This window comes from Siphateles boraxobius, unplaced genomic scaffold (genome assembly GCF_051911475.1).
Source record: "Siphateles boraxobius isolate OS27281-9 unplaced genomic scaffold, OSU_SipBor_1 24, whole genome shotgun sequence".
Classification (NCBI taxonomy): domain Eukaryota; kingdom Metazoa; phylum Chordata; class Actinopteri; order Cypriniformes; family Leuciscidae; genus Siphateles; species Siphateles boraxobius.
In genome coordinates this window covers 14,415,910-14,434,025 of record NW_027508855.1, presented here as the reverse complement: position 1 = coordinate 14,434,025, position 18,116 = coordinate 14,415,910, and the positions used below count along the sequence as shown (strand labels likewise).

Below are 18,116 nucleotides of genomic sequence, written 5' to 3'. Positions count from 1 at the left end.
ACACGCAAAAAAAAAAAAGCACAAAATTGTTTGTATTCTAAACAGAGTTGATTTAGGGGTGGTGATGGTGCAGTGGATAAGACACATGCCTTTGGTGTGAGAGACCCGGGTTCGAATCCACTGTGAGACACCAATGTGTCCCTGAGCAAGACACTTAACCCCTAGTTGCTCCAGAGACGTGCGACCTCTGACATATATAGCAATTGTAAGTTGCTTTGGATAAAAGCGTCAGATAAATGTAAATGTAATGTAAATGTAAATTTATTACATGCACCATGCAGGATGTGTATCAGATTCTTTGGATCAGTGACGCACAGTGACGTACACCTGCAAATCACACCTGTCTGACAGCAGAAAGCACGTGCTTAGGCAACTATCTGAGGCGTGCCAGGGCTTTGATCGCTGCCAAAACTCTCTCCCTCTTCTTACAGGCACAGACCTACTACTACTACTACCAAAACATTAACACGCCCAACCAGAAGAGACTGTAAAACCGGTTTTACTCAGAAGTATGAGGTGCCCTTTAAACTCTATGTTGCATCTACTATGTCTCAGAAATTACACACAATTAACAGCTGTCTCAGAGGTTGACAGCAAAAAACAAACAAACAAACAAACAGAGAGAGTGCGGATGGGGTTTAAAGCCTAGTAGTAGACAGCTGAACATGGTAAGACACACAACACCCCCCCTCCCCTTCCCGTTCCCCCCGTACTCCGGTGTCTTTCACAATCAAAATACAAAGCTCAAGCATACAGAGAGTGAGAAATTAACAGATTGGCGTCTACTCACAGGGGTCTAGCTGTCCCAATAACGTTGCTGGAGAGACAAAGGTGGGAAATTTGGACAAGAAAGTGCATGGAATACAGCTTTCGAGACAGTGCCAAATAAATAAAAAAGCAGCCGCCAGCTGGTGAAAATCCACAACGGGTACTTTCTCTTTCAGTCTTTCTTTCCTTTTTTTATTTCTTTCTCTCCCTCTCTTCTCAGTCCGCCAGGCAGTGCGGCACACGGACGCACACACACGCACGCACGCACGCACACACTCTGTCATACACACCTCCCCCACGCACACACACACTCGCTGTTTCTCTTCCTATCGCCACTGTCGTTTCTCTCTTTCTCCCTCCCTCATTATGTCTCTCTGCTCCTCCCTTCCCTTTTTCTATATTCTCCTTCTTTCTGCTTTTTGCATTCACAGTCTGCTTTGCCTTACAGCCCCCACCTCTCTCTCTCTTTCATTTGCTCGTTCACTCCCTCCCCCCTCCCTCGTTTTCTCCCTCCCTTCGTTTTTCTCCTCCCCCTCCTCTTTTCTGTGTGTGCAGAGTGAGAGAGGCCATTATCTGAGCCACACTGGGCACGTACGATGGAATGGTGGATAGTGCAGGAAATACAGCTGCTGCAAAGCATAGAGAGCGAGAGAAAGCACTAGTGGCAGACTGGCTGGCTACTGTGCTAAATAAAGGACTATATGAACACAGATCTATGACTTATGTGAAAGCAGAGATGCATGCAAAACAAAAATGAGCAGCTATATTATTATTGTAGAGGTGTTTTGGTCTCCATAAGATGGAGGCTGCAACGGTTAAATGCAGACGTCTACTCAGTCATCACACAGCAGCTGCCATTTAGTGTTTAAGAATAAAAAAAAAACAAAGAAAGGGAAATGACTGGCTCCAAATTATATTTAGTCCTGTCATTATAGTGCCGTCCTCAATAGTTCACAGTCTATTTGAACTCTTTATTGACATGAGCTTTATATTGCAAAACATCATAAGACGTTGATTTCTAACAGATTATAGCTGGCAGAAGATGCTTACAGACAAAACATATACAAGTGCTGTTGCTTAAACCAAATCATGTGAGACTCTCAAACCGTGAAAGGAATGGCACTCATCTACATCATATACGAGGCATATACATGTGTGCGCTTATATAGACCACAGATATAAGAGTCAAGCAGCAGCAAACAAGTCTTGAAGCCGAGGAACACAGGATGAGGGGGAAAGCACAGCGACTGTCAGAAGCAACCACAAGGTACAGGAAGGTTAACGGGAAACGCAGAGAAATAGGAAGCTCAAAGTTTTGAGGGAAAATACAACAAACGACATAACACACAAGCGTTTATGCACAATTTTGCTGCTATTTCACTATTTTGACTTGTTGATGGCGTTTATTCTGCTCGGAAGCGAGGCAGGGTGACGAGGTGCTATTACAGTGATACAGAAGGGGCAATGTTCGTGTGCAGGACTCAAGGCTAGGGAACAGCAGAAGATAAAGACCACAATGGTAAGTGAGTGTTCAGTGTAAAAGACAAATTTGCTATCAGCCTCGTAGTCTTGATCGTGTTCTGCTTTCCCTTTTCTGAGCCACTCTTGCGCTTTCTTTCCTGCCTAAACACTTTGTTTCATGCCAACCCATCTCTTCGAACTCCGAAGCTTCTCAGCTCAGTCTCTCACGCTCGCTCTTTTGCTGGCATCTTTTCTATCTTTACCTCTCCCTTTTCTCCATGAGCTTATTTCTGTACTCGTTCTGTTCAGAGAAAAACATGGCAATCATCTTTGACAGTCGCCAGAAAGCCCCTCGGTAGAATCGCTTTTTTATTATGAGGGTGCGATCGCAAACTGCATAACACGCAATTTGTATTAACCCGCATAACCTCTTGTTATGTCCACGACTCTCTCGTTTTGTCGTCTTTCCTTCTGATCAGTGTCTTTCTCTCCCGCTCGCTCACTTGCTGTTGAGTCCTGCCAGTTGGATCGCCACCATCAACACAGTGAAGGCAAGGCAACTCCATGGACAAACATTCACAGACCCAAAGCCCGAGCAGAGAGGTAAAGTGCACTGTCACCAGCGGAGGAGAAGTGCGTGAATGAGAGAGAGGGAAAACGGAGAGTGGGAACCGTTATGACGTTGCAGTTGCGTCACCACAATCATTCAATGCTCCCAGTCGACGATAGAGGGCTGGGCAGATGTGTCATAACACAAAATGTAGATGTGCCTCCCCTTACACACATACAGATTGGCCCGTCTAAGCGTAATCCTCACTCCTTTCAGCGAGACAGCAGTTCTTGTGCCCTGTAGTTACCTCACCCTTCCTATTGCAAGTTACGGCGCATCAATGCTGAGAGGAGCGAAACCGGAGCACTAACAAAATATTCAGCAATGTGGAACTGACATAACACTGATTACATGGCAACATTCCTACAAGCGTTATTTTGTTAAGCCACAAGGTGTCTTTGGACTTTATTTATCGGGTGAATGATTTGTGCCAATATTTGTTTGTTAACGAACAATGCAAACGAACAATGAACCTTTAACACGCCCTAAAAAGACACAATTTTAGCATGTACACATGCAGACAAACATACATAGACACATTTAAAGGGATAGTTCGCCCAAAAATGAAAATTCTATCATCATTTACTCACCCTCATGTCGTAACAAACCTCTATGAATGACCTTCAGTAAAACAGAATTGGACCCCACTGACTTTCACTGTATGAACAAAAAACCTAAAACTGAAATTTGAAAATGCATACAGGTTTGGAACAACTTGAGTAAATAATGACAGAATTATCATTTTTGGGTGAACTGTCACAAACTTTGTTCTCACCTCGATTCGAGACGTGACAAGCTGGTTGCTAATAATGAAAGACAAAAATTATACATACCTGTCCTATATAATCAGCTTTACTAAACCAAACAGGAAAATCTTGATTCTTCACAAGTATACACAGGGGACCTTTGCGTCTGCATTACAGTAAATGCCTGAGATGCCTTGTCTCTATTAAAATATGACAAATCTAAACCAAGCAAGCCACAAACATCCACAGTGTCACAAGACAGCTGATCATTGATCCAAACACAAGAGACACGGGGGATGTGAAACTAAACAGCTCTCAGAAAGACCATGGTAATACACGGAACGATTTGGCATTTCAATAAGATCCAAAAGGTCACCACTAAATGCTCTTTGTAGCAAGTTACTACTCATCAGACAAGTCTCACCTGAATCTTAAAACCACCATTAGAATAAAAGATGCGCAAGGTCTACAGGCTACAGGAACTGAAATTCGCTACTAGGCAGATGCAGCAGTTATCCTGTAAAAACTATGAACATTAGTGATGAATTATACTGATAGATCGGCCAGGCTGATTTTGAGAATACTGACCAGTAACAGTTATACATTAACATTCAATGTAAAAGTTAATTTTAGCAGGTCTGGGTTTCAACCACCACGTCTTAGGAAAACAGCACAAATAATTAAACAATGATTACCACTTCTTTACCAGCAACATCTAAAGAATACTCATGTTTGATTAGGAACTGAGTTTAAGAATGCTCATTCTCAAATTTCCAAGTTCTCTGAAAAACGATGACTGACACCTTAGTTGTTGCGGCATTTGATGATTTACTGTCTTTTTGTCTTTTGGTTCATCAGTATAGAGTGACTCATCCGTTGCTCAAAAATCACCCACATTCACCAAAAAGGGAGAAAAAAAATAATCAAACCCCCACCCACACAAAACCACCTACAGAAAAACAGAAAGAAACACACACACCCATAGGAAACAAGCAAACACATAAACACACAAGGATTCAAACATTTCTGTGAAATAAGTCATGAAGCATGTGAGGTTGAATATATTATTACAGTGTACAGCGTTTTAGGATGGAATGTATAGATTCTAAATACTGCATTTTAAGTATTCCGTATATATCTACAGGAAACAAACTGTTTAAATGAATTGGATTAGAATAAAGAAAGATAACGGTTTGATCTTGTTTGGTCTGCTTAAGCACAGTTTTTCAAAAGCCTAGTATCCCCAAAGAAAATTCCAACATTTCAGAAAGAGTGTAGACAAGAATTTAAAAAAAGGTAACAAAGCCAACTTTACTTTAAAACACAGCAGTCTTTTTGTCTATCACAACAAGTTCATCCACACTCCCTTTCCATCTCTCTCTCACAAACCCTTCCTCCCTTTCATTATCTATATTTGTTTACTAAACCTCTCCCTCCAGTCCAGAGCCGAAACACTTTCACATGAACAGATAAAACATGTCTGCGCTAAACTAGGGGCCCACCGAGAGGCTAAACCATGGAAGAGTTTCAAACATGCTTTCTAAGAAATGTATACGACTGCGTGTGAGGGCACACGCGCACACTAAAACGAATGCAGAACACTTGCACGCGTACATGCCGATGCAAATAACCTTAGGGTCACTGAGTGCATTAGGTCTGGGGCAGATCATGAATGGTACAGACAGTCATTGAGACTATCAAGGCATTCTCTTGACATATACCTTTCCATTTTTTCCCATCTTCTTTGTAATTCCCATTTCTTTAGTTCTACCTATTGTTCTCAGCCCCCAACATTTAACTACCTCCCTTCCTCGTCCTCTTTCTTTTTGTGTGCACCTTATTTTTGGTATCGCCTGACGTGATGCCTCATTTTTTGGGGCAAGGCTGGTAGGTCTGTGAGGTGTAGGATATTGAATGTAAATGTCTGTGTATGCATGTCATAATTCGTCCTGCCTGACACATGGCTCATGCAAGTCAGCACGCACAACTCAGCTGAGAGCACCCTCCTCATTTTACCCCACAAATACTCACAAAGGGAAAGAGAGAGACAGACCAAGAGAAAGAGAGGGGGGGGGGGAGCAAAGCAGAAAAGACAGGGAAAGAGGGGGAAGGGAAGGGAAGGGAAGGGAGGAGCGACCCTCATCACTCAGTAAGATGGTGGGAAAGGAGGAGGTATGAGACGGAGGAATAACACAGCCTAAAGAGTGGTCTTTGTGCAAGAAGTTTTGGAGTAGAAGGAAAAAAAACTAATGAAATTCGATGAGGGGGATACAAGAGAGGGGAAAGCAGAAAATAGCAGACTGGTAAAGAGACGAAGACTTGAAAGAGAAGAAGGATAGAGAGAATTGAAAGACAATCATGTTGAGGGAGATAGATAGATAGATGACATAATGCAGATCTCTTTCAAAATAGAAAGAAACTAGATCCATAACCCAGACTAGGTTGGCTATATATTCTCATATGGCTGAGAAATAATACATCAAATAATAAAATTCCTTTTTTTTTTAAAAAGCCTCAAAATTCAATCTATGTTGGGCAAAAATCTGCCACTATTGACCCAAAAACCTTATTCTGTTCAACTTCTATGGCAAAAGCACCAATAAGAGAGAGAGAGAATACTATCTCTCCAGTTCTGCAGTGGCTTGTTGCCAGCCTTGTTTCTCTCAGGAGTAAGGCTAAGATTAGCTCCCCATATGTTCAAGTCAGGCGTAGCTGCTCTTAAAGGGCCAGGGTCTCTTTGAAAATGGTACAAAGTACACTGCAGCAATGCATGGGCTGTTTTGTCACAACCTCTCTTTCACATACAGTTGAGCACAAATTCCTTCCAGCTATCAGCCAATCTGCCTTTCATGCATGTACAATCAATCAATCATCAATCAGTCAATCAATCAATCAATCAATCATATATATATATATATATATATATTGTATTTTATAAACAACTGTTTTAAACGTTGATAGTATTGAAAGTATTGAGTATTAAAGGGATAACTGAAAGATCATATTACTAAGACTGGAGTAATGGCTGCTTAAAATTCAGCTTTGCCATCACATGTCTAAATTACATTTTAAAATTATATTTAAAAAACAATAAAATTATCTTACCGACCCCAACGGTATTGTCTGTATTGTGTGTCTTTGTGTATGTGTATGTATGTATGTATGTAGAAATTACAAATCGTCAGGGGTAAGATGAAAAGAGAGATAACACCCCAATACTGAGCTAGTTCTCAGCTGATGTGCCACAGTACATCCTGTCCATTCATTTTTCATTAACTGCAGTAGTGCAGTCATCCATTCCACAGGAGAGTTACAGCCACAAGCCAATGTGAAGGGCAAAAATATTAATGCATGTGTGGTTGACTTTACCCAACATAAGTTTGAGAACAACTAGGTACAAATGTCCTGGATAAAGATAGTATTTTAGTTAAAAAATTATTAGGACACTAAGCAATGGTCTAACACCATGTCCTCCTTCCTAGAATAACAAACAACATGCTAGAGAAATATGTACTTTCTCTACCACTAGAGTCCATCTATTCTCCATCTACTATATCTGTCACTGGCCATAAAAACAGATAGCCTCTACCAAAATTCAAGCCATTGGTTGTGGTGCACAAACAAACCGAGTAAGGTCTCTGCATATTAAGCTGAGAGATTATTTTAACATCAAAATTCACCATTTTAACCTTTAACTATACAAGTTATTGTTGGTTATTGTATTATCTTAAATGCATCTACAATTTTTCAGGGCATGCATGATGGTTCAGCACAGAGCAGTTTTATTTACAGAAACAGACAAGGATTTGCAAGCATTTATTTTAGCTGTATCAGTTTCCAGCCTCCTGATATTGATCAAGCCTGGATAGTTGAAGCTGACGCTCTTAAGGATCATTTGAGTATGTTTAGCCTGCTTTGTTCGTTCTGTCTTATGCACGCACACACACACACACACACACACACACACACACACACACACACACACACACACACACACACACACACACACACACACACACACACCTAATTGACATTTAAAAATGCAAAACAGGATGCATGGTCTGCTGAGGTGTCAATTTTTGGAAGTTAAGAACGTGTTTGTATACCAGATTAATTTGTAGAGACAATTATCTACAGTAGTTCAGTCATGAAGGTTTATATGGTGCAAGCTGAGTTTAGACGGAATCTGTAAGCAATCACATGACTGCATAGCACAAGCTGTGCCTCTATTGATCCTGCAGCCAATGAGATTGCTTGCTCAATGTTTAAATGTCGTTTGTGACCCATGCTGGCAAAATTAATTAAAATGAGAAAATTTTCAAAAATGTTCTTGTTATCTTCATTCTCATTAAAAAAAAATGTATATATTCGTTAAAAAACTAATATGATTTGTTGGAATCGGACAGAAAAATTTATTGAGCTACACCTGTCTGAATCACCAGTCGTCAAGAAGCGAGCAGAAAAATTGGTGGGGGGTTTTCATCTATTAATTAAAAAAAGGAAAGATTTAGGAAGATACACCTCTCAGAAAATGTACAAATAAAGATAATTTTAGATGTTTAATTGCTATTTGGAGCATTAGTATAAATAGATGAGGGCTTAATGAACTAATTTATTGTGAAAACCTCAAATTCAACAAAAAATTACACATTTCACTTGCTTTGCCTGTAGCTCGTAAATAGCCCGTGCACGTTCCGACTCATTTTGCCAGCATAGGTCACATTTAAATATCAGAGTTCCTCTGAAACCCTCCACCTTCTCCAGCTCCACCTGCCTAGATCTGCTATGGGATTTATGTATGTGTATTTATGCAGCAGCAACATATATTACAGCATAAGCTCAGAGCAGCGTGCCTGTCTGTGAATCTGTTAGCAGTAGTAAATACATACTTGCTCTACAGCAGCAGAAATACTCAACAGCAGAAGTGTGGCAGATCTAGGTGGAGATCTTGATGTATTTGGTCACCAAGGTTAATACATTAACATTGCCATATTCGTTAACATGTTAAAATTATTTTGAGAGTTTCATGTTTGAACTATAAGAAACATGCGGTGCTTACTATTGATTATTGTTGACAAAATCTAAATTGTGTTATATGATTTAAAGCAAGCACACATACATATAAAATATATTTTTAAGTTACAGAATTCAAAAAATATTGCATAGCAGGAATGACCCAGTTATTAATCAAAAACATCAAAACAATGAAAAAGGTAAGAATTTAACTGTTTTTGTAAATTGTTTAATGCGACAAAAAAGTTTTGCACAGCTTTGCACAGCTATAGATATACAACAAAACAAATAAAAGTAAATATGAACAAATGTTTTTTAAGAATCAATTTAGTGAAATGAATCATGCCTAGTACCTAGTAAGTCCTAGTGCGTGCTACTAAGATGGTGGTATATTTAGCTAGAAAATCCTTTTTAGGTCACTCCCTGGACTCTGAAATGTTTGGTTGGGTGAATAGACAGGGAAAAAAACAGACCTAATGAGGTTACGTAAACCAAGCTTAAACTCTAGCTTGTGCATGTTTTTTTTCTTCCAGGAAATGGTTATGTGGTGAGAGACAACAAGCAATCAGCTAATTAAAATGGTTTACAGCCATAATTTTTAACATCCTGTTTTCTCAAAAGTAAACTTCCGTCACCGTTAACTCATAGTGGCATCTGTAGAACACAACCAGTCTATAACAGAGTGAATTACAATGTGCCCGTAATTTCAGGAGTGCGATGAAACGAAAACAAGCGGCTTCCTCCCTTTCGCATTACATTTAAACACTCACAAACCATTTCCCCTCACAAGCACAGATACACATATAGATACACACAAATACCACATCACGTGAGCAGCCTAATGGGCGGGTCTGAACTATAATTACAGCTGTGATGTCATCTGCCACTCAGTGTTGCCGCAAAATCTAGGTCACTGTTAACCCTTTCCCGTCACGCCAGGGGATTCCACACACCTCGAAATGAACCATTACTACAGATTTTCCATGAGCTCTTTTATGTGGTTCTGCCTCCCATGCAACTTTCGGAGCCTATTGAACTAATATAAACTGGGGTGATGGTGTACATTTACCCCACAGATCAAACACTTACATTAGAATGGCGTCAGCATTTATAGTCATTTGAGAGCACTTTCATGTTTTGGTTATCCCCACAACTACATTACGTCAATCGGAAGCCAAGCCAAAGGAAAGAAACAGAGAAATGACACCTCTTCAAGCAACCTCGAATTTCTGTGTATATTTGAATAATTATGTAACAATACAACTGAACGTCACCGCATGCTAAGTCTCGCATCATAGCAAAATTCCTAACAAAGCTTGACAATGCTAATCCAGAGTCATCCAAATTCAAATTATTTTGAGAGTAAATAAGCATCGGATGCAAGCCATCTTCTCAAGGCAAACTGGCAATTTGTGGCCGAGCGACAACAATGCACGACAGATGAAGGGCATGTTGGCCAACTGGTAAGCGGCAAAATTTGAGACTACTTTAAGGCAAGCAAGATTTAGTTGTACTTCAACCTAACGTGTCTGTTTTAGGTTATGTAATTCTTTGTGATTGTGTGAAGGTTTACAGGATTTAGCGGCAATGCACAAAAATAGCCAGTTGGAAATGAACTGGCATGGATTATAAGTTCTGGATTCAAGAACTGTGAATCCTGGCCGAAGCTATAGCTAAACCTGTCATGGTGTAGTCAGAGCGCCGCTGCTGTCGAGACTGTCTGCTTGATTTTGCAGCAGTTGCACCAATCACGATTACTCCTACGTGTAATTCAGCATATTTGTTGCGAGTAATTCGCCACTAAAGCTCTCAAGGCTCGTTGAGTATCTCTACCTCTGACGCGACATGTTACTCAAGTCCATAAACACTCCGCCACGTGCTCACTCACATGGACACACAAATACCAGCAACGTCACCGCGCATGCGTGCACTTATGTGACCCACTAACTTCTACTCTCTTTACCTCAGATGACTGGAAACTTTGGCAGTCCAGCCTGCCACTCTTTTCTCTGTTCCCAGGCTTGACACAGAGCACAGAGAAAAAGGAAGACAGACAGACTGACAGACTGAGCGAGAAAGAGAAAGTGAGAGAGAGAGGGAGAGAGAGAGAGAGAGAGAGAGAGAGAGAGGCCACCTCCTCCTCCTCTTCTCTTTGCCAGGCGAAGCTCACGCCTACGTCTCTTCCAATAAGCGAAGAGCCCGGGTCTCTTTAAACCGGGGCCTAGTCCACGAGATTGTCCGCTCACCCCATTCTGGCAGGAGAATACACACTACAGTACACCGCTGCGAAATGGACCTGGCATAGTACTAGGATCTGAAACGGAGGCCACAAACACTGAGTCACACCTGCAGCACACAGGTGGATGCCTGATTGCAGCTGTCACTTCAACCCCAAGCAGTCACACTGCATCTGGGCACGCCTTACGCCTGTTGAGTCACGCAAAAAGCACAAATCATCAACTGCAGCTCAAAACATTGTACCGTTTCTCATTCATACCTATGCGCTGAAGAAAACCTCAGGGAACTAGAGGACTATCAAATATAGTTGACATGTGCTGTAACAAGATACATAAAGAGAGACAGCTGGCCAAAGGTTATTTAGCTCACCTCTTTAGCCAGGTTTGGGATTATGGACTGGGTTTTTACGTCTTCAAAATATTCCACCTTCCAGGACAATCATGTAAAAAGAAAGAGAAAAAAATAGATTGAGATCAATCATTAACCATCAATGACAATGAAAATAACACATCATAATTATCCAAACCTTTATAACCCATGATAATTATTGAGAAAAAACAAACCATTTTTATCAGAAAGAGTCAAAAAGGATTTACTTGTGACAGGGCTCATTTACATGTATAAAACAGAATATGTTAAATAAATGATCAAATTCTGTCCTTTATATTTATACAACCCTGCCAGTTATGATTTAAAACAACCCTGTATGATATAAAAAGACATTTAACTGTGAGCTAGTTGTTTCTGACCCCAGCTTTTCTATAAACCAGTGCTGTTCAGAAGCCCCCCCCCCCATCTGCCATTACTGTCCGTCATTTTTTCCCTGTGCTAATAAATATTTACCTACTCAGCCTCGCTGCCTTTGCGTGTTGCTCTTCGATGGCGAGAGGTATCCCCCATCAGAAGACCCAAAGCATTCTCTCTGCGTCCCCCCACCTCTCTCTCGCTCTCTTTCTGTCTGTCTATCTTTATCTTTCTTTTCTTCTCCCCCTCTCTTCTGGTCTCTGTCCATTCAGGAAGCCATCTTGTGTTCTTAATCCTGTTTTACATTAGCTCTCGTACGCTCTTTCGTTCTCGCCCTCCCTGCCTCTCTCTCTCACTTCCTCCAATTCATGGCTCGACCATATATACACAGAAGAGCATTTTTTTTTAAAAGGCAGTGTGATCGCTATCACTGCTGCACTATAGCCTCCTCCCTCTTTCTTTTTCCTCTACCCCCCTTCCCCCCTCTCCAAACGAAAAAGCTAACAGAATACGTGATGTGAATACTCCCCCCGCCTCCTTTTCGACCTACACACACTCAACAAATGCACGCAAGGCGGCGTCACGCCACCGATAGCTCACAAAGAGCGGCCGTCGGCCAATCGGAGGCGAGCATGAGCACTGCTGCTAGGGTGAAACAGACAAGAGGAGAGAGAGAATGAGCGAGAGACATAGAGAGACAGAGAGAGAGCGCAAGGGCGGGATGTGCTGGATAAAGAAGAGAAGAGAAGAGGGCGCGTGCTGTGAACAATGCGTGTGCATGTGCGTCTGTGCGTTTCAGACTGGGGGGAAGGGTTTCTCTCTCTTGCGCTGTGGCTGTCAATTATCTAACCCGGCTTGCCTTCCTTAAACAATGGCTCTGGAATGTGGTATCACTGGAGACCATCTGTGTCCTGGCTGCCTGCAACAACTGGACTGGACTGCACACGTGCATGTGCATGCCGTGTCTTTGGTACCATAACGCAGGCGAATAATGTCACTGACAGAAAAAACACACATATCTGATCCCCTTGATCCAGCCAGTGACACACGATCAGCTGCCAACAGTTGTTTGAAAAAACACAAAGGAAACAGACAAATTCTAGTTTTCTTCCATTCCGCCAACCAAAAAATTAGCCCATTGTAAATACCATATGAGAACGTAACACCATTTTACAGTCGTCTGATCTTACATTGCATCGCAAATGCTAGTCAAATTGCAGCTGTTTTAAACGCTCAGGAACGACAGACTGTGCAAAGCATATGTGTAATGCTCCAATTTCAGTCTTTCAAAGTCTATAAACCATACACAGTAGACTACAACCTCTGCTGGCCAGACCAACAATAGCCTGCTAGATGGAAATGCGCGAGTTAGGTTATTTCGAGTGTCCAACAAAACTGACGACTAAAGGTTAGTAGCATACGTGCTTCCATTCATTAACCAGAAAACAGCAACTGCGAATAACAAAATCAGAAATGTGAAAATTAAAGAGATAAAAATTTAATTTGCTTTAATTTGACTTCATAATCCTCAGGATTTGCCTGTATTTTCCTTAAGCAGAGACATGTGGAGGACGAGAGTGGAGGGAAGCATGCGCTCAGGCTTTCGGAGAAACAGCGGACGATTGGTGACGCAGCAGTTGTGATGAGAGTGGATTACGGAGCGTGGGAGTTCCAGTAACACCGTGTTCGTGTATGTGTGCATCTGCGTGAAGGCTTGCAGTAACCACAAGACTAGGGAAGGTTGCGCTGTGGCACCAAATTTCTGTTTAACTTTTTCTTTACACTTCAAGCATCATAAGAAACAATATGAATGTAATTTTGTAGGTTTTGCCCAATGGAAACGTCAAAAGCATGTTCTACTGACAGAGAGTGTTGTGTTGCAAATGCATTCAGAATGACTGCCGTCTTCCTGATGTTATCTCATCTGTTTGCTTTGATACTGGCTGAATCACCTGGTTCGTCATGAGAGTCAAAGTGCCTAAGTGGTCATTAATCTCTTTCCTAGCACTCTCATAACAGGCCAGGTGATTCAGGCTGTATCAAGGCAAATCCCCTTTAGGCAAATAACCACTTTTACGCTTACGTAAAGTTCTCGTGGTCAGACTGCAGAAACATCATTAGGGCTTCATTGTCAATGAATTGCAAAGGTGTGTGAGCCTGCGTGAGTTTAAATGAGGGTTGAGACATCGTTGTAATAACAGAAGGATTAACAATCCTAATTAGCTCCCTCCTCCCACTTTTGTCAAACAATGGCACCCCAACTTCAACTAATCCACATTGAGTTTCTAAGACCCTGCTCCAATACACACACACACACACACACACACACACACACACACACACACACTCTTCGGCCCTAGTACTGCACATAAATTGACAATTTAAACTGTTACGTTATCAAATCAAGACTCAAAATCTGCCAAGAACTTGTCTAGGTCATATTTCACCCCAAACTACAAAAAATATATAGAAAAAAATAACGTAAAAATATGATGCATATAATAAATAAATACTTATAGATATTTATTTATTTATATAAGTACTTGTGCATCATGGTATTATTTGTTTTACTTTCATTTATTACAGTAATTTAATTCTCTTTTACTGCAATACCGTTATGTAATACCCTCCTGGGAACCAGGAATAGACTTTTGTCCACTGTAGTGGACATTATATTTTAGTAAATTTCTCTGAGACCATTCATGTCACATCTCACAACCTGGGTGTCCTGTAAAGAGCACATTCAGGGCTTTTCAGAGATACCAAATGTTTGGAGGTTTCATGAAAACAACTTCTCCTTGGTCTTTAAAAATGTCTGACATTAATTTTTCAAATTGTATTTCATAAACCAACATCTCAGGAAACGTTATGGGGTTTCAAATAAAAAAAATGACTTTGTTACAGAACAGGGCATTGATTTCATACATGTACACTTTAGAGGACATCAGTACTTAAATCATGTTTATCAAGCATTTTGGGAGACACAAGAAGTGAATATGGAAATGAATTATACATCAATATTCCTATGAAATATTAGATATTATTATTAAAATGTTGCCAATTATTACTCCAATTATTACACTTCTTTTTCCATAAATTGTTGCTCCAAGAAGACATAAATATTCAAAATAGATACATTGCATTGAATGGGAATATTCATTTATGACCATTTTACCCACATATTGCATAAAGTAAACTGGTTTATCAATTAATTCCGTTATATCTGTTATAACATAGTTGATCTTCCCCTATGCTTTCATCTTTATACAAATTTTGGCAAAAAAAAAAAATTCTGAAACCCCAACATTTATTGGTGATTGAAAAAAAAATCCCATTGTTTTTGTCTATAGGCTACATATAATTTATTACAGTAATGAGAGGGTAATAACAATCATCACTGGGAATAAGAAAAGGTCTAAATGATTACCCAGTTAATGTAGTATTATAAGTTACATTTTACTGTTTGAATGTTAACCCTAATCCATGAGCTACCCAAATAAAGATGTGTTAAGTTTGCATTTAATTTACTGGAAGAAAAAAGAAAGAAAAAAACAGAATTAAAAACCCTCAAGTGGTACAACATCTATACAGCGGTATAGTTGTTGCATGCAAGCTAATGTCGAGGGGGCTATCATTTGTCCACGATAAAGCAAAAAAGAAATGTAAAAAAATAAATAAACCAAAAATCTCCTGCAAGCCAAGCGTAGCATTGCTGTCCTGGAAGAGACATGACCAAATGACAGAGAGAAAATTAATAATGCAAAACGTGCACTACTTTTAATGCATGTGATGTAATAATGCATTCTTTTTAAGATTAATTCTCCACAAAGTATCTCAGTTTCTAGTAGTCTTACATGATTGATGCAGCAGCCCTGTTGACAATTTGCTGTAGCACTGACTGATCCATACTGCAGTGAATGGATCAATAAATGGGCAGTGATAGTCATTTGTGAAGAGCCCTCTTTAGTTTGCATTATTTAACTTTGCCATTCATTTTCAAATGCACCTTTTCACATCTATATCGAATATAATGTAGATTTAGTTCTAAACTGCTTAATGTTGCTCATCTTCCAAACACACAGAAAGCTAACAGCTACAGTAATTATTCTTGTTCAGTGACTGTTTGGGTTTTATTAGCATTATTGAGTGCTGCTACCTGTCATGCATGCTGGGTCTGCATTCATTCTGACTCAGAGCAAAGCTCTGATTGGTGGAACAGACTATAATGTGATTTGGTTGCCAGGCAATAGTTAAGTCAGCTGGTGGAATAGTGCAGAGGTCAGCTCAATGAAATATGGCCAATTTGGACACTGTAGTACAGCAAGGTTTGCTGTTCCAGCTCTCAAAATATAACATCTTTCCACTTTCAATCTCAAATTCAACAAGGCATGTGCTCAGAATAGGTTTTGTGCGCACATGCCAAGTCAAAATGCTTTGTGAATCTGGATTTGGATTAGTTCACATTTATGATACTAGGTTTCTCAGAATTCAGTCATTTATTAATGAATTTTTTGCTGCACATGTGAGATTTCAATGGGCAGATTTTGGAGCCGGTCTTTTTCATGTGCTCAGTGAAGTGATGAGGAGGGAAAAAGGGTGGGAGAGGCAAGGGGGGGATGGGTGACCCTGACAAACACACAGACAGACATTTAAATCTAATCCACCTCATCTTTTGTCTGATCTTAGCTAGTAAACAAAAACAGCAAACTGGTCTTTCAAAAATGTCTTTAACTGGTAACAAAAATCTCTTGTTATCAGAAACAAGAGTTATCTACTGTATATACTGCTGCTTAGAGTTTGAAATAACAATAGACTATAAGGTTCATTGATAAAATGCTTTAGGAGTGCAACAGTAATAGCAATAAGTATATATATAAGTGTATACAAGTTAAACATTCCCATTTTGTAAGAAACTACTTCACTTTCCTCTTTCCAGGATGACTTCATACAGTCCTTATACTTGGAATTCAACAGCTTTTATATTTACAATTACTCATTTGTTAGACTGTCTGAATGCACTCAGTCACTTTGAATTAAATTTTAAAAAAAAAGAAATGAATGTTTTTTATTCAGCAGGATTAAACGTGAAAGTAAAGACATTACAGTGTTACAAAAGATTTCCACTTCAAATAAATGCTGTTCCTTTTAACTTTCTATGCAAAATTAGCTCCCACTAAAAATATACTGAACAAATTTATAAATGCAACACTATTGGTTTTGTCCCCTTTTTCATGAGCTGAACTCAAATATCTAAGACTTTTTCTATGTACACAAAAGGCCTATTTCTCTCAAATATTGTTCACAAATCTGTGGCTGCGTTTACTCTTGGCATTAACATTTGATCACCGTGATCCAATCAAGCAGATGATAATAAGCCAATCAGGACACGGTGCGTTTAGACCTGTCCACATCAAGTGGCTTCTGTATCTGGATAACAGATCGGATCTCAAATTTCCCGCGAAGAAAAAAAGAAAAAAAAAGGATAGCTCCGGTGCAAAGTCGACCTGAAGTGGTGTGTTTTCTTTTAAAAACAGTTTTCAGTCGGGGTACATTTTACAAATCTCGCAAAATGAGGATGAAGAGGCTGCAAGTACTAATAATGTAGATAGATGCAGTAATGGAAACGGTATAGAGAAACGTATCCGAGAACGTTGCCAGCTGTGTTGGGAAAAATGCACGTTCTTTACAGAAAATGAATGGTTCTGCAACTTTAGGGTGCGAAAGGAAACATTTCAGTATATTTGCGATGTACTTTGCACTTGACTGTATCACAAAACCACACAGCTACGTGCAGCAATTCCCGGAGAGAGGAGGGGGAATAATGACAGTGGGCGGGGTTTTGTATGACGCAGTGCAACACATCTCCTTCGCATAGAGTTGATCAGGTTGTTGATTGTGGCCTATGTAATGTTGGGCCACTCCTCTTCAATGGCTGTGCGAAGTTGCTGGATATTGGCATGACCTGGAAGACGCTGTCGTATACGCCGATCCAGACAATCCCAAACATGCTCAATGGGTGACATAACTGCTGAGTATTCTGGCAATGCAAGAACTGGGATGTTTTCAGTTTCCAGGAATTGTGCACAGATCCTTGCAACATGGGGCCGTGCATTATCATGCTGCAACATGAGGGGATGGTCGTGGATGAACGGCACAACAATGGGCCTCAGGATCTCGTCATGGTATCTCTTTGCATTCAAAATGCCATCAATAAAATGCACCTGTGTTCTTTCTCCATAACAAACGGCTGCCCATACCATAACCCTACCGCCACTCGATCCACAACGTTGACATCAGCAAAACGCTCACCCACACAACGCCATACACACTGTCTGCCATCTGCCCTGTACAGTGAAAACCGGGAAGTGCCAGACACCATCGAATGTTAGTATTTTCCCACTCAAGTCGGTTACGACGACGAACTGCAGTCCGGTCGAGACCCCGATGAGGACGACGAGCGTGCAGAGGAGCTTCCCTGAGACGGTTTCTGACAGTTTGTGCAGAAATTCTTTGGTTATGCAAACCGATTGTTGCAG

The 18,116-nt window shown here is 40.4% G+C and overlaps 1 protein-coding gene and 1 long non-coding RNA gene across 4 annotated transcripts in view; one reads left to right on the top strand and one right to left on the bottom strand.

Moving 5' to 3' along the window:
* The window catches only part of tet3 (tet methylcytosine dioxygenase 3), a 44,755-nt gene that overhangs the window by 17,946 nt on the left and 8,693 nt on the right, over positions 1–18,116 (bottom strand). The window contains exons 1-2 of one of the 3 annotated variants that reach the window (XM_077241590.1): positions 11,680–13,288; positions 11,206–11,262 (exon numbers count right to left, since the gene is read on the bottom strand). Coding sequence is in view for 1 of the 3 variants with exons in the window: in XM_077241592.1 (XP_077097707.1) it covers positions 11,206–11,262 (57 nt within the window). In the remaining 2 variants the exon portion in view is untranslated. Of the gene's footprint in view, positions 1–790; positions 1,958–11,205; positions 11,263–11,679; positions 13,289–18,116 lie in introns of those variants that run through there. The other 2 variants (XM_077241592.1, XM_077241591.1) reach the window with 2 other exon arrangements.
* Positions 1,958–14,149, top strand: LOC143749127 (uncharacterized). The gene is made up of 4 exons (XR_013206882.1): positions 1,958–2,035; positions 2,188–2,287; positions 2,709–2,832; positions 13,139–14,149. It is a non-coding gene; the product is annotated as an uncharacterized LOC143749127 (long non-coding RNA).